This window comes from Candoia aspera, chromosome 1 (genome assembly GCF_035149785.1).
Source record: "Candoia aspera isolate rCanAsp1 chromosome 1, rCanAsp1.hap2, whole genome shotgun sequence".
NCBI classification, from domain to species: Eukaryota; Metazoa; Chordata; class Lepidosauria; order Squamata; family Boidae; genus Candoia; species Candoia aspera.
The window spans coordinates 210,799,449-210,816,244 of NC_086153.1; the positions used below are offsets into that span (position 1 = coordinate 210,799,449).

At 42.2% G+C, this 16,796-nt stretch overlaps 1 protein-coding gene across 4 annotated transcripts in view; it reads right to left on the reverse strand.

Moving 5' to 3' along the window:
- HNMT (histamine N-methyltransferase) overlaps window positions 1-16,796 on the reverse strand; it is a 39,587-nt gene that overhangs the window by 13,245 nt on the left and 9,546 nt on the right. For 2 of the 4 annotated variants that reach the window (XM_063318402.1, XM_063318403.1), the window contains 2 exons: window positions 6,134-6,277; window positions 4,722-4,774 (listed from right to left, as the gene is read on the reverse strand). In XM_063318402.1, the coding sequence (XP_063174472.1) occupies window positions 4,722-4,774; window positions 6,134-6,277 (197 nt within the window). Of the gene's footprint in view, window positions 1-4,721; window positions 4,775-6,133; window positions 6,281-16,796 lie in introns of all 4 variants that reach the window. The other 2 variants (XM_063318401.1, XM_063318404.1) reach the window with 1 other exon arrangement.

Sequence of the window (16,796 nt, forward strand, 5' to 3'; positions counted from 1 at the left end):
TATTAGAACAACTACATTGAGCTAGACTAAAGAAGAAGAAATAATGTGTATATAATGGAAAGGAAAAAGAAATGAAATGGTGATGGCATTGCATTTATGTTGGATTTGGTCAGAAGAGCATCTAAACTTACACCTAGAAGATGGCAGCAAATGCCAAATTCAGTCAGTATTGAACTATCTTCTTTGGACACCATTAAATACCCTTATGGCAGCTTTCCTAACCTAGAACTCTCCAGGTGCACCATTCCTAGCCAATATGGCCAGGCTGACTGAGGATAACAGGAGCTGTGACTCAACTCATCTGGAGGAATTCACATTGGAGAAAGCTGCCAAGGTACTAGAAATGTTTTTTTTTTTTTTAAAGTAGAAAAAGTAGAGAAAAAGTAACCAGAGCTATAGAGGAAAATCACAGTTTCAGCAGTGTAGATGTGATAACCACAGATAAGACCAGCAGAAAGAAAACTAAAACTTCATGGTGACAAGAAATATAAACAGAAGAAATGGAATCTGCATATAATGCATGTACAACTAGTGAATGGCATTTTGTTCAGAAAAATAATCCACAGGATTTACATAGTAGATAGCTTTATTTCTGATATTGTATAACTATCGATTTGTTCTATTAAAAAAGATGTTTCCTTCTCAAAATATTATGTTAGAGATTTATATCCCACTTTTTTTTCCCCCAGGAGCTCATGGCAGATTACATCTTTTTTTTTCATAAGAATTTATGAGGTAAATTGGACTGAGAGAGAGTAACTGGACTCATTAAGTCACCCAGTGAAGCTTCCATGGCTGAGGGTAAACTTCATCTGGTTTCTCCCCTCCTTAACCTTATATTTAACTTATTCAAAACTAACCTATTGTGAAATCTGGGGATGTGAAAGTTATAATCACAGAATAATAATAATTCTCCTCCTCCTCCTCCTCCTCCTCCTCCTCCTCCTCCTCCTCCTCCTTCCTTCTTCCTTCTTCTTTCCTCCTCCTCCTCCTCCTCAACTACTGCTGTTGTTGCTGCTGCTGCTGCTTTCTTCTTTCTTCTTTCCTCCTTCCTCCTCCTCCTCAACTACTACTGCTGCTACTGCTGCTGCTGCTACTATTAGCTCTCCACACCCCAGGATAAAAAAGTACATTTGTATTTTTATTAATTGAACTGTTAATATATTCATTCCTGTTCCCAAGTAACCAACCCATTGCCCTCAGTTATTTTTAAAGCTCCCCTTCACCTCAGACTCTCTGATTTGTAGTTTAATCTACTACCTTAATTGAGTTCATTTAGTTGTTTAGATGCAAACAAGTGCTTTGAGCCATTTCAGAATCAGATCTCTGGCAGCCTGAAAACCAATTGACAACTACCAGTTTAAGATCTAGAAATTACTTAAGCTCTTCAATACAATTACCTTTAAAAGGCTATCACTACGTTCACCATTAAGTTTCCAATTAAACTTTTCAAGGAAATAGATTGTTTATTGCAGAGTCACTATTTTACCACACAGTAAATGCCTTTTGTGATTGGACGGAAATAGAGTTGGCCACATGAATAAGATATAAGCTGTAAACAGAACACACTTTCTGATAGATGGGAATGACACCACCTCGCTATTAACTATGGCCATTTATAGTTAGACTACCTACATCCCTAGTTTTGCTAATGCAGCATTTTGCTCTCACAAGCTTTTCCATACCGAATGTCAACACTAGCAAAATGGACAGCTGGGAACGACTTGTTTAGTAGCAGAGCTGAGATGTTTTTAAATAAATCACTTAAATAAATAAGAAATGTGTCAAAACTGTGCAGCAGATTGAGCAACCAGCATCCCATGGTCTACATGTGGTCCTCAATCTTCTTCTTTGCTGTCCTTGCCGCTAAAAACTAAAATACTGAACAAAGCGCCTAGGAACTGGGCTAAATTATCTTGTGTAGGTCTGGTAACTCTTCGAATGACTTATGCTGCATACCAGTATCCTGCTGCAGAAACTACTAGTCGAATAGGGATCAGATAATGGAGCTCAACTGGCCATATAAAATAGCCAATTCTGGCCTGACTCTTAGTCATCCGAAATCCTATGACCTGCCTCTTATTTTCAAGTCATCAACTATGAGCCCATAAATAAATGAGTATCACTGTCTTCATGAGTTAGGCAATCTTTCTCCTAGTGGTATCCGGTAAATACCATAACAAAACAGAATTGGTATGGTATGGTATGGTATTTAAACAGCCTACTTCTGTGATTATCATTGATTAATCAACCATTGTTAGAGTTATTAAATTGGTTTTAAGACTGCAGGCAAATATTTGTTTCATAGCAAGAGAGGTTTGGAGTCTCTCTTCATTACTGATTTACAACATGGGTGAAAAAAGGGTGGCCTGTCCTGATCACTATGGCAGCTTCCCAAATGGGTAAGCCCCTTTTTGGGTTATTTTGAAGGGGTGGCTAATGGGCAAAAGTCTTGCAGAGTCTTCAGGTACCCATTTCACTCTTTAACACCCCCCCCCCCCCGCCAACACTGGGTCCTGGCCCTGCCACTTTCAGAGTGGGTTCCTTGACCTATTACACAAAACATAGTGTAGCTCTTGAGCCAAGAAAATTTAGGCATAGATTTCTGGTATCAGTAGAATAGCAGGCAACATCCCTCCTTCATTTTATCCCATGTCCTTCTTTCAACCCTATATCACAATTTAAGTGTCCTTATCTTGCTCTTTTTACCACCATGCCCATACCACTCAAAACACAGAAGGCAAAGAAAAAAGTCAGGACAATGAATAAGGATGCCAGGAGCTTTTTCTACTGCTATGGTAAGGACTGAGTTCTTCATCATAAGTAAGGGAAGACTTTTGGAGGTTTAATTGCTCCTGTTCAGTTTTGTTTTGTTTTTTTTAAATGTTTGCACATTGACCTCTTAAGAAAAGAAAAGAAAAGAAAACTAAATTTTAGTAGCAAAATAGACAGCAAACACAAAAACTCAAGCATCCCTGAATTTCAATAAAATTCATAACTTTGAAACAACAAATAAAATTAAAAACAGCTAAAACAAAAAAACCCACCCAATATCATCAGTACTGCTCAAAACCCTGTGAGAACAAGCATGTTTTACCACTTTTTGGAAAACCAGCAAGGTGGGGGCTAAATGAACTTCAGGGAGGAAGTGGTTTCACTGTGTTTGGGCCACCACCAAGAAGATCTGCTTCCAAGACCTATCCCCCTATTATTTTGTGGGGTGGAGATGCTAAGGATTCCCTCTCGGGATGATTGTCCAGAATAGGGGAATTCTAGCTAAAATAAATGGTCCTGAATGTAAATGGGAGCTGAGGCATATAGGTAAAGACCAGAAGATTTTTTAGAAACCTACTGGCAGGCAATAGCATTGGTGCTATGCTGCTAAAGTGGCTCATCTCCTTCACCATCTGGGTCATTGCCTTTTGTACCAACTGCCCTTTCCAGATTGTATTCAAAGCCATCCCTATATAAAATGTGTTACATTAGTCTGAACATGAAGTCATAAGGGCATAAGGCACCACAGGTCAGAAAGGATTGTAACTATTGTACCAGCTGAAGCTGGCCCAAAGCTCTCTTAGCCATGGCCTTCACCAGCTGCTCAAGCATGAAATGTGAGCCCTGGAGAACCTGCAAGTCACAGTTCTGCTCCTTCAATGAGGGGTGCATTCCCATAAAAAACTATCATAGGAACTGGGGAAGAGTCAGACTGTATATGTATGAATATGCCTCTGTCTTTTGAAGTTCAGTATGAATTTGCTTCCCTCACAGCCTCCAGACATCGAATAAGAGCCTCTGCACCTCCAGCAGTTGAAAAAGGATGTGGGTATGTGTGTGTCAAATGTCTTCTCTAATGAGAAAAAGCTGGAATGTTTGTGAGTCTCTCAGTTGGAAAAAGTTAAGTGAGGGGAGAATGAAGAAAGCAAAAAGAGCGAGGTTTTTCTCAGTCCTTCAAAATGCAAGGACTAGCAGTGATCCAGTAAGGCTGATTGGAAGATTTAGAACAGACCAAGCACATTATATAATTAACTTATTGGATTGAATACTATAAGGCATGGTATTTGCCACTAACTTGGATGACTTTAAAATGGAATTGAGTAAATTCATGGAAGACAAGTCCATCAAAGTCTATTGGTCCTGGAAACTCAGTGCTGCCTCTGGGTTTGGGCAACATGCCTCCAAGTACCAAGTGAAGAGGAACAAGAAAGGAGCAACACTGGGAGGGGGATATGTCTCTATCTCTTCCTTGTAAGTACTCCTGAGGAATCTGGTTGGCCACCGTGAGAAACAAAATGCTAGACTAAGATGGGTCTTGGCCTGATCCAAAAGGACTGTTCCTATATTCTTAAAAAGCATTTTGTCACAAAGGAAATGAAAAACAGAATAAGAGATTGAAAAGCCCCTTCGTTTTATTTTATTTATTTATATTTTTTTTGCTAGCCAACATCCCAGGCCTCTGCAGAATTATATGAAACAAACTCAGTATATCTGAGAGTGTCTGATTCTATATAGGTTTAGTTTTCATGTTACTCTCATTCTCTGATGCTTTTTTTCCCCATTCATTCCCACATTGCAGAATATCCTATTGCTAGGAAGTATATTTGAAATTTTTTCTAAGCTTCTCCAAATACTTGAAACACAAATTGAATGTAATATAATGTCCTGCGTATGTAATAACATCTGTAATTCAGATTGCTAAATAATGTCTTTATATCTTTACTCACCTGAACCACCGCCAACACTTAAAACATTGATTTCAGTTTTTCCATTACCGATGCTAAACCGGAAGGGCAAATTTACAATGGTCAAAAACTGTTCAAGAAGTCCAGTGAAATGCATTTCTAGCAACCGTCCTTTAGGCAATTCCCAGTCTTTTGTTTCACCCTGATGTGGCTCATAAAGGGAGGTCAAGATGGGCAGATGAAGAACTTGAGTCTGGTGGTGAGGAACAAGTTTAAGTCTCAGTGACTTGGGCTATCAGGAAAAGGGAAGCATTTACTGTTTATATCTAAACTGAACTACACAGCAGACAACTGCAGTGAGGCCATTCAGCTTTTTTAGCTAAACATGTCAGCGTACAAAAAAAGTAAAGAAATATAATGCCAGTGGGATATATGATGAGAATTTTGGAATACTACTAGAGAGACCAGTTAGTGCTGGGCAGAGAAGTTCTCCTGTTCGTTCATTTTTTCTCACTGAATCTGATGAAAGAGAATTAGCTTTCAGTATTTCTTTTAAGGAAGAGATTTTTGGATTTATTTTTATGGGTGAAGTATGTTGCACTGATTCAGGTGGCCAGAGGATGTGTATGGCAGTCCTGATGTTCATTGTATAATAATTTCTCCAGAGATGTGCAGCCTTCTTGGTTTCCTGGACTTCTCTAGACATTTCAAGGGAAGATACTGTGAGGGGACTTGCTCCACTGGGCTTTTTCAATAGTTCTGCCTTTGGGAAATTATTGGAGTTCTCCTTCCCGTGGGGAAATTTGCAGGCATCACCTAGCCAAGTTCACTGCTGGCTAATCTAGTGAAGAATTTTGAAAAACTCTTTGTGCTCAGCAATTCTCAACCATGACATTCACTGGATGACTTGTTGCTCAGCATAAGTTTCTTTACAAGATTCCTGTGAAGTTATATTAGGTATGCTATTTGGAATGTTTGGAAGAAAATAAGATATACATCTTTATTTATTTTTAATTTCTTTTTCCCATGTTGGGCCATTAAGAAGATGATTTTGTAAAAAATGCAAAGGAAAGAAATAAGAATATTTGTGGCAACACTAAACAGATTGTTGTTGAAGGTAAAGCCAGATATCAACTCCAAACAGTTACAAACTATAGAATTTGTATAGCTGTATGTGAATGTGTGCTGGTGTTTATTTAAATTCTATTTGCAAATATAGAAACAATGAAGTCTGTCTTTTAACAGGCAAACTCTATTTCAAAGAGAAGTGTTCTATTGAATATAAAGCACTATTTTAAAAAAGGAAAAGAAATGGGGAACCGAATACAAAAAAAACATGTTTTGCAAAGCCAACCATTTCACACAACTAAATACATAAATATGCACACCCAGATCTCATGTATGACAGCATCAAACATCAAACATTTCTAAGAACATCTTTGCCATATTTTTACCTTGATATTAAGTGGGGCAGCTTCTTATGAATGAACTCCAACATGCATTGATGTTCGGTTGAATTCTTGAGGAACAGTTGAAAAGATGCAACATAGTGGTTGTGATTAGACAACAAGCTCTTCATGGTCATGATAATTGCCAACCTACTTAAAGATATAGGTCAAATAACAGAAAGTAGAGGTATTTGGGTCAAATTTTGGAAAGACAGGAGACAACGAAAAGTGATGATAGAGGTAAGAAAAGCTTCAGTCCTTCCCCTGCCTCAGGGAGGGCTGTAAAGCTGTTCATCTGATGCAAGTAGGCATATCAGGAAAGCATTTGCTGAAGCAGCATATTGGCATTTTTATCCGACTTCGTATGAAGACACTGACTGCCTGCAGCACAGAGCACCCAGTGAGGCTCTTTTGTAAACATAGGCAGAATCTGAGTAATAATATGGAATTTCTACCTGGAAACATTTTGGTAGCTAGTTCTGCATCTCCAAGGTGATATTGTGGAAGTGGGCCTTGCTTATGCACCAGTTTTGGACTAGCTAGAATTCTGTTTTCTTCTAAACTGATCCTGGCAATCACTTGGGAATTTGAAAAAACATATAGTTCAGCTTAGGGGGACAAAGTTCAACTTGCAATACTGTGTCATCTTCAAACATTTTTTTAAGGGGGAAAAATCTATTTTGATTTTTAATGGAGCTTGAGGCACTGTTCTGAAGTGATTCTTGCCCTTTCTATCAGAAAATTATAGTGGGGGACTACTGGCCAGCAGTGGTGTCAAATTCAAATAGAAACAGGGACCAGTAAACTGTGCATAAGGATTCCTGTGGGCCAAATATTGACTTAGAAAACCACGCATATATATTGGTTTGTATATTCCACTTTGTGATAGTGGTTCAGGTGCTGGCCTAGAAACCAGGAGACTGAGAGTTCTAGGCCTCCTTTAAGCATGAAAGCCGGCTGGGTGACTTTGGGCCAGTCACTCCCTCTCAGCCCAACCCACCTCACAGGTTTGCTGTTCTGGGGAAAATAGGAGGTGGGAGTATTAAGTATGTTCACTGCCTTATGAACTAGATATAACTAATACTTAAAAAGAAACATATTACTACAAATTTGACTATTTGTATTTACAGTATATGTATCTGTGGGTAACCAGTATGTGTGTGTAGGAGTGTGTGTGTGTGTGTATATATATATATTCACATACAAACACAGATATAGATATATACTGTAGATATATAGATATATATAGGGGTCTGGTGAGTGTCCAAGCCATTGTCCTGGATGAGACCCAGAGCATCCAGGAGTACATCAGTAAGATGGCCCCTAAAGATGAGCTGTTGAGAGAATGCCTGAGGCAGCAGCAGACATGGAAGGAAGATCAAGCAGAGGAAGTGCCATGGCAAGACAAGACCCTGCATGGGATGTACCATCAACAGATAGCTAAGGTGGCTGACCTTGGGAAATCCCACCAGTGGCTGGAAAGGGTTGGACTAAAAGACAGCACGGAGGCACTGATCATAGCAGCACAAGAACAGGCACTAAGCACCAGATCCATAGAATCAGGGGTCTATCACAATAGATAGGACCAAAGGTGCAGACTCTGCAGAGAGGCCTCAGAGACAGTCCAACACATAGTGGCAGGGTGTAAGATGCAGGCAGGAACAGCATAAACTGAATGGCACAACCAAGTAGTGTACAGGAAGATCTGCACAGTGTATGGACTAGACCATCCCAAGTCCAGATGGGAGATCCCACAGAAGGTTGTGGAGAATGACAGGGCTAAGATCCTGTGGGACTTCCAGATCCAGACGGACAGGCAGGTACTGGCCAATCAACCAGACATCATGGTAGTAGACAAGGACCAGAAGACAGTGGTGGTGATAGCTGTAGCAGTGCCAAGTGACAGCAACATCAGGAAGGAGTATGAGAAGCTGGAGAAGTACCAGGCCTGAAGGAGGAACTAGAGGGGATGTGGAAAGTGAAGGCCAAGGTGGTCCCAGTGGTGGTACGGGCACTTGGGGTCCCCAAGCTGGGAGAGTGGCTCCAACAGATCCCAGGAACAACATCCAAGCTCTCTGTCCAGAAGAGTGCAGTGCTAGGAACAGCTAAGATACTGCGCAGGACTCTGGTAGAAGACCCGAGGTTGAGGAAGACACATACTACCCATATGGGTGAGAAGGGAATTTTAGATATACAAAGAGCCAGTTTGGTCTAGTGGTAAGGCAATGGGCTAGAAACCAGGAGGCTATGAGTTCTAGTCTTGCCTTAGGCATGGAAGCCGGCTGGGTGACCTTGGGCCAGTCACTCTCTCTCAGCCCAACTCACCTCACAGGGTTGTTGTTGTGGAGAAAATAGGAGGAGGAACAAGTATTAGGTATGTTTGCCACCTTGAGTTAGTTAGTTAAATAAATAAATAGAGATAGAGATAGAGATAGAGATAGAGATAGAGGTAGAGGTAGAGGTAGAGGTAGAGGTAGAGGTAGAGATAGGTGATAGGGTTTTTTTTAATTGTATGGCATAGCAGTTCGGTGTTCATGCTGCTTTTTTCTTGCTGGGAAATCCTTGTGAGGTCCAGCAGCCAGATGTGTAGACTATTTAGGCGTGACAAGTCACGTTGCCTGGGGTGCACCACGAGGTGGCTAGTCTACATTGCACTGAGTTGGGCTGGGAGAGAGTGACTGTCCCAAGGTCACCCAGCCGGCTTTCATGCCTAAGGTGGGACTGGAACTCACAGCCTCCTGGTTTCTAGCCCAGCACCTTAACCACTAGACCAGACTGGCTCTCATAGGTGATTTGTTGTTTATTCGTTTAGTCGCTTCCGACTCTTCATGACTTCATGGACCAGCCCACACCAGAGCTTCCTGTCAGTTGTCAACATCCCCAGCTCCCCCAGGGATGAGTCCGTCACCTCTAGAATATCATCCATCCACCTTGCCCTTGGTCGTCCCCTCTTCCTTTTGCCCTCCACTCTCCCTAGCATCAGCACCTTCTCCAGGCTGTCCTGTCTTCTCATTATGTGGCCAAAGTATTTCAGTTTTGCCTTTAATATCATTCCCTCAAGTGAGCAGTCTGGCTTTATTTCCTGGAGGATGGACTGGTTTGATCTTCTTGCAGTCCAAGGCACTCTCAGAATTTTCCTCCAACACCACAGTTCAAAAGCATCGATCTTCCTTCGCTCAGCCTTCCTTATGGTCCAGCTCTCGCAGCCATATGTTACTACGGGGAACACCATTGCTTTAACTATGCGGACCTTTGTTGTCAGTGTGATGTCTCTGCTCTTAACTATTTTATCGAGATTTGTCATTGCTCTTCTCCCAAGGATTAAGCGTCTTCTGATTTCCTGACTGCAGTCAGCATCTGCAGTAATCTTTGCACCTAGAAATACAAAGTCTTTCACTGCTTCTATGTTTTCTCCCTCTATTTGCCAGTTCTCAATCAAGCTGGTTGCCATAATCTTGGTTTTTTTGAGGTTTAGCTGCAAACCAGCTTTTGCACTTTCTTCTTTCACCTTCATCATAAGGCTCCTCAGTTCCTCTTCGCTTTCAGCCATCAAAGTGGTATCATCTGCATATCTGAGATTGTTAATGTTTCCTTCAGCGATTTTCACTCCAGCCTTGGATTCCTCAAGCCCAGCATGTCGCATGATGTGTTCTGCGTACAAGTTGAATAGGTAGGGTGAGAGTATACAGCCCTGCCGTACTCCTTTCCCAATCTTAAACCAGTCCGTTGTTCCGTGGTCTGTTCTTACTGTTGCTACTTGGTCGTTATACAGATTCTTCAGGAGGCAGACAAGATGACTTGGTATCCCCATACCACTAAGAACTTGCCACAATTTGTTCTGGTCCACACAGTCAAAGGCTTTAGAATAGTCAATAAAACAGAAATAGATGTTTTTCTGAAACTTCCTGGCCTTTTCCATTATCCAGCGGATATTGGCAATTTGGTCCCTAGTTCCTCTGCCTTTTCTAAACCCAGCTTGTACATCTGGCAATTCTCGCTCCATGAATTGCTGAAGTCTACCTTGCAGGATCTTGAGCATTACCTTACTGACATGTGAAATGAGTGCCACTGTTCGATAGTTTGAACATTCTTTAGTGTTTCCCTTTTTTGGTATGGGGATATAAGTTGATTTTTTCCAATCTGATGGCCATTCTTGTCTTTTCCAAATTTGCTGGCATATAGCATGCATTACCTTGACAGCATCATCTTGCAAGATTTTGAACAGTTCAGCTGGGATGCCGTCGTCTCCTGCTGCCTTGTTATTAGCAATGCTTCTTAAGGCCCACTCAACCTCACTCTTCAGGATGTCTGGCTCTAGCTCACAGTGACCACACCGTCAAAGCTATCCCCGATATTGTTATCCTTCCTATACAGGTCTTCTGTATATTCTTGCCACCTTTTCTTGATCTCTTCTTCTTCTGTTAGGTCCTTGCCATCTTTGTTTTTGTTCATGCCCATTTTTGCCTGGAATTTACCTCCGATGTTTCTAATTTTCTGGAAGAGGTCTCTTGTCCTTCCTATTCTATTGTCTTCTTCCACTTCCACACATTGCTTGTTTAAGCAATATCATAGGTGATTTGTTGTTTATTCGTTTAGTCGCTTCCGACTCTTCGTGACTTCATGGACCAGCCCACGCCAGAGCTTCCTGTCGGTCGTCAACATCCCCAGCTCCCCCAGGGACGAGTCCGTCACCTCTAGAATATCATCCATCCATCTTGCCCTTGGTCGGCCCCTCTTCCTTTTGCCTTCCACTCTCCCTAGCATCAGCATCTTCTCCAGGGTGTCCTGTCTTCTCATTATGTGGCCAAAGTATTTCAGTTTTGCCTTGAATATCATTCCCTCAAGTGAGCAGTCTGGCTTTATTTCCTGGAGGATGGACTGGTTTGATCTTCTTGCAGTCCAAGGCACTCTCAGAATTTTCCTCCAACACCACAGTTCAAAAGCATCGATCTTCCTTCGCTCAGCCTTCCTTATGGTCCAGCTCTCGCAGCCATATGTTACTACAGGGAACACCATTGCTTTAACTATGCGGGCCTTTGTTGTCAGTGTGATGTCTCTGCTCTTAACTATTTTATCGAGATTTGTCATTGCTCTTCTCCCAAGGATTAAGCGTCTTCTGATTTCCTGACTGCAGTCGGCATCTGCAGTAATCTTTGCACCTAGGAATACAAAGTCTTTCACTGCTTCTACATTTTCTCCCTCTATTTGCCAGTTATCAATCAAGCTGGTTGCCATAATCTTGGTTTTTTTGAGATTTAGCTGCAAACCAGCTTTTGCACTTTCTTCTTTCACCTTCATCATAAGGCTCCTCAGTTCCTCTTCACTTTCAGCCATCAAGGTGGTATCATCTGCATATCTGAGATTGTTAATGTTTCTTCCAGAGATTTTAACTCCAGCCTTGGATTCCTCAAGGCCAGCTTGTCGCATGATGTGTTCTGCATACAAGTTGAATAGGTAGGGTGAGAGTATACAGCCCTGCCGTACTCCTTTCCCAATCTTAAACCAGTCTGTTGTTCCGTGGTCTGTTCTTACTGTTGCTACTTGGTCGTTATACAGATTCTTCAGGAGGCATACAAGATTACTTGGTATCCCCATACCACTAAGAACTTGCCACAATTTGTTATGGTCCACACAGTCAAAGGCTTTTTTGTTGTTTATTCGTTTAGTCGCTTCCGACTCTTCGTGACTTCATGGACCAGCCCACGCCAGAGCTTCCTGTCGGTCGTCAACATCCCCAGCTCCCCCAGGGACGAGTCCGTCACCTCTAGAATATCATCCATCCATCTTGCCCTTGGTCGGCCCCTCTTCCTTTTGCCTTCCACTCTCCCTAGCATCAGCATCTTCTCCAGGGTGTCCTGTCTTCTCATTATGTGGCCAAAGTATTTCAGTTTTGCCTTGAATATCATTCCCTCAAGTGAGCAGTCTGGCTTTATTTCCTGGAGGATGGACTGGTTTGATCTTCTTGCAGTCCAAGGCACTCTCAGAATTTTCCTCCAACACCACAGTTCAAAAGCATCGATCTTCCTTCGCTCAGCCTTCCTTATGGTCCAGCTCTCGCAGCCATATGTTACTACAGGGAACACCATTGCTTTAACTATGCGGGCCTTTGTTGTCAGTGTGATGTCTCTGCTCTTAACTATTTTATCGAGATTTGTCATTGCTCTTCTCCCAAGGATTAAGCGTCTTCTGATTTCCTGGCTGCAGTCAGCATCTGCAGTAATCTTTGCACCTAGGAATACAAAGTCTTTCACTGCTTCTACATTTTCTCCCTCTATTTGCCAGTTATCAATCAAGCTGGTTGCCATAATCTTGGTTTTTTTGAGGTTTAGCTGCAAGCCAGCTTTTGCACTTTCTTCTTTCACCTTCATCATAAGGCTCCTCAGTTCCTCTTCACTTTCAGCCATCAAAGTGGTATCATCTGCATATCTGAGATTGTTAATGTTTCTTCCAGAGATTTTAACTCCAGCCTTGGATTCCTCAAGACCAGCTTGTTGCATGATGTGTTCTGCATACAAGTTGAATAGGTAGGGTGAGAGTATACAGCCCTGCCGTACTCCTTTCCCAATCTTAAACCAGTCCGTTGTTCCGTGGTCTGTTCTTACTGTTGCTACTTGGTCGTTATACAGATTCTTCAGGAGGCATACAAGATGACTTGGTATCCCCATACCACTAAGAACTTGCCACAATTTGTTATGGTCCACACAGTCAAAGGCTTTAAAAAAGGTAAAGGTTTCCCTTGACGTAAAGTCCAGTCGTGTCCCACTCTAGGGGGCGGTGCTCATCTCCGTTTCAAAGCCTTGGAGCCGGCGTTGTCCATAGGACACTTCCGGGTCATGTGGCCAGCATGACTCACGGAACGCCGTTACCTTCCCGCCGAAGCGGTACCAATTAATCTACTCACATTTGCATGTTTTCGAACTGCTTGGTGTGCAGAAGCTGGGACTAGCAACGGGAGCTCACCCCACCGCGCGGTTTCGAACCGCCGACCTTCCGATCGACAGCTCAGCGGTTTAACCCGCAGCGCCACCGCGTCCCTTTTGTCAAAGGCTTTAGAATAGTCAATAAAACAGAAATAGATGTTTTTCTGAAACTCCCTGACTTTTTCCATTATCCAGCGGATATTGGCAATTTGGTCTCTAGTTCCTCTGCCTTTTCTAAACCCAGCCTGTACATCTGGCAATTCTCGCTCCATGAACTGCTGAAGTCTACCTTGCAGGATCTTGAGCATTACCTTACTGGCATGTGAAATGAGTGCCACTGTTCGATAGTTTGAACATTCTTTAGTGTTTCCCTTTTTTGGTATGGGGATATAAGTTGATTTTTTCCAATCTGATGGCCATTCTTGTCTTTTCCAAATTTGCTGGCATATAGCATGCATTACCTTGACAGCATCATCTTGCAAGATTTTGAACAGTTCAGCTGGGATGCCGTCTTCTCCTGCTGCCTTGTTATTAGCAATGCTTCTTAAGGCCCACTCAACCTCACTCTTCAGGATGTCTGGCTCTAGCTCACTGACCACACCGTCAAAGCTATCCCCGATATTGTTATCCTTCCTATACAGGTTTTCTGTATATTCTTGCCACCTTTTCTTGATCTCTTCTTCTTCTGTTAGGTCCTTGCCATCTTTGTTTTTGATCATACCGATTTTTGCCTGGAATTTACCTCCAATGTTTCTAATTTTCTGGAAGAGGTCTCTTGTCCTTCCTATTCTATTGTCTTCTTCCACTTCCGCGCATTGCTTGTTTAAAAATAATTCCTTATCTCTTCTGGCTAACCTCTGGAATTTTGCATTTAATTGGGCATATCTCCCCCTATCACTGTTGCCTTTTGCTTTCCTTCTTTCTTGGGCTACTTCTAGTGTCTCAGCAGACAGCCATTTTGCCTTCTTGGTTTTCTCTTTCTTTGGGATGTATTTTGTTGCCGCCTCCTGAACAATGCTGCCAACTTCTGTCCAGAGTTCTTCCGGGACCCTATCTACTAAGTCCAGTCCCTTAAATCTATTCTTCACCTCCACTGCATATTCCTGAGGAATATTCGTGAGCTCATATCTAGCTGATCTGTGGGTCTTCCCTAATCTCTTTAGTCTGATCCTAAATTGTGCAAGAAGAAGTTCGTGATCTGAACTACAGTCAGCTCCAGGCCTTGTTTTTACCGACTGTACAGATGTCCGCTGTAGAGAGCATTGTATGCTATGTTGTTGGTTGGCAAACCACGACCGCTGTGCGAGATGCTTATTTACATTGAACCTTCCTTGAACTTCCATAGTGGATAAGGTTGTAGCAAAAACTTTCCTCACAAGGCAACAGGAGCTGTAACCTGAGCTGTGCCAGGAGGCTATCAGGGGGGTTACATGAGGTATGCATTGCTATTTAGACTAATCAGCCTTCTGCTATGTGAATTACTGTTTTAGTGCACTTGCTTAACTGGGAGAATAATAAAAGAGAGCTTACGGCTTGAATCGGGGCTCTCATCCCAAGAAACTGTGTGTCGTGTATATTCTTCATGAGAGACCACAAGCTCTCATCCCGAGGAAGTTGTGTCTGTGCATTCTTCCTACATTCTTCATGAGAGACCACAAGCTCTCATCCTGAGAAAACTTGCAGCCTGAGTATCCTTCATGAGAGACCACCACAAGTGGTGACCCCCCCGACGTGATTCCTTGCAACCCTTTACTCACCAGCTGGAATAGCTACGGTGCACCTCAACTGAATCGCTGGACGACTTCAGTTCCCTTTTGTGAGTATGGGGAGTAAACTTTCAGTAGGGCAGAAAGTTCATGCCAAAGAACTGAAATGTCTGCTAAGGAATACGTTTATTAAAGCAACAGGAAAGCCTTATGATACAGACTTAAAGACAATTGAGGAACTTTTAAAAATTGTATATAGCAGATGTCCCTGGTATCCAGAACAGGGATCATTAGAACTTGGAGATTGGATAAGAATAGGGAAAGAATTGCATGAGGGTGTTCGAGCTCCTATGTCTCTGTTAGTATTGTGGAAGAAGATTAAGGAGGCGACTGAGTATCATGCTCAGGCATTTAATGCTAATACCACCACTTCTTTGTTGCCGCCTCCAAGTGCCCCCCCGCCATATCTTTTAAAACCAACTCAGAGACCCCAATTAACAACTCCGGGTCCTCAAGTGACACTGCCTGCTCCTTTAATTCAGCCTGTTGTGGCACCTGTAGAATCACAAGAGGAAGCGATGTACAAAGGAGCTGTTAGAACTGGGTTTGAAGCGTCCATGCATGCTGGAACCTTATCAGGAGAAGAGTTATTGGAAGGTTTAAACGCCTTCCCTGTTTCTGAAACTCAAGACAATACTGAAGCAGCTGATCAGCTTCTCAAGTGCATGGCTGCAGAAAATGCCAATGCTGATTGTAAGAAGGCTTTACAGTCTATCATTTCTCGACCAGAGTATTCTCTGGCTGACATGTTAAAAGCTTGTTTGGAGGTAGGGACTAATGCCTGGCAGATGGGGACTTTAGCAATGGCTCTGCATAAGGGACGCCTTGGCAAGCCTACTGGTAATTGTTTCAATTGTGGGAAGCCAGGACACTTTAAAGCACAATGCAGGGCACTGGGGGGAGGAGCAAATGTTGTCAGAAGAACCAGTAATAATCGTTTTAAGCCAAAAAACCCTTGCCTAAAATGCAAATTAACTGCTTTACACATGTTGGTTCAAGAACAATTATAAGCTGGTCATCTAGAGCCAACAACCAGTCCTTTTAATACACCAGTTTTTGTCATTAAAAAGAAATCAGGCAAATGGCGTATGTTGCACGATCTGCGTGCTATTAATGCTCTCATCATGCCTATGGGAGCTTTACAATGTGGGATGCCTAACCCTAACTTAATCCCCAGAACTTATGAATTAAGAATTATTGATTTAAAGGACTGTTTTTTGTTTTTTTTGTTTTTTTACTATTCCTCTTTATCCGAAAGACAAAATGTTGTTTGCTTTTACTGTGCCGGTTTTAAATGTTGACCGGCCCACACAACGATATCAGTGGAAAGTTTTACCACAAGGGATGTTAAATAGTCCCACCTTGTGTCAAATTTATGTTGCTACTGCTTTAGAACCTTTTCGGCTCCAATATCCAAAATTGTTAGTTTACCATTATATGGATGACATTTTAATTGCAGGTCCTTCTCTTCCACTGTCATGGTTGCATGATTTACAGACATGCCTAGGAGAATATGGTCTTGTAATTGCATCAGAGAAAATTCAGTCCTCTGAGCCTTTTTTATATCTTGGTCATAAGCTGATGCAAACCTATTCTCACCCCCAACTACCATCTTTGGAGATTCAATCTCCCATTTCGTATGTTAAGCTGCAGCAGCTTTTAGGGGCAATAAATTGGCTCCGTCCTTATATTGGCCAAACAACAGCGGCCATGAGCCCCTTGTTTGCTGCCTTAAAAGGTGGCAAAGACCTCACAGACTTAATTACCCTATCAAAGTAACAACTTCAGGTTTTACAAAATATTCAAGACAGCCTTGGCCAACAGTGGGTAGATCGCTGTCAAGATAACATTTTTTTTTTACATTGGTTGTTTTATCAACTGGCAAGCTTCCTACTGCGGTCTTTTGCCAGTTGCTTTTTTACAAATCCAACTCTAAACCTTTTGTTTTCATTCTTGAAAACCTCCTGCACATTCCTCATCGTA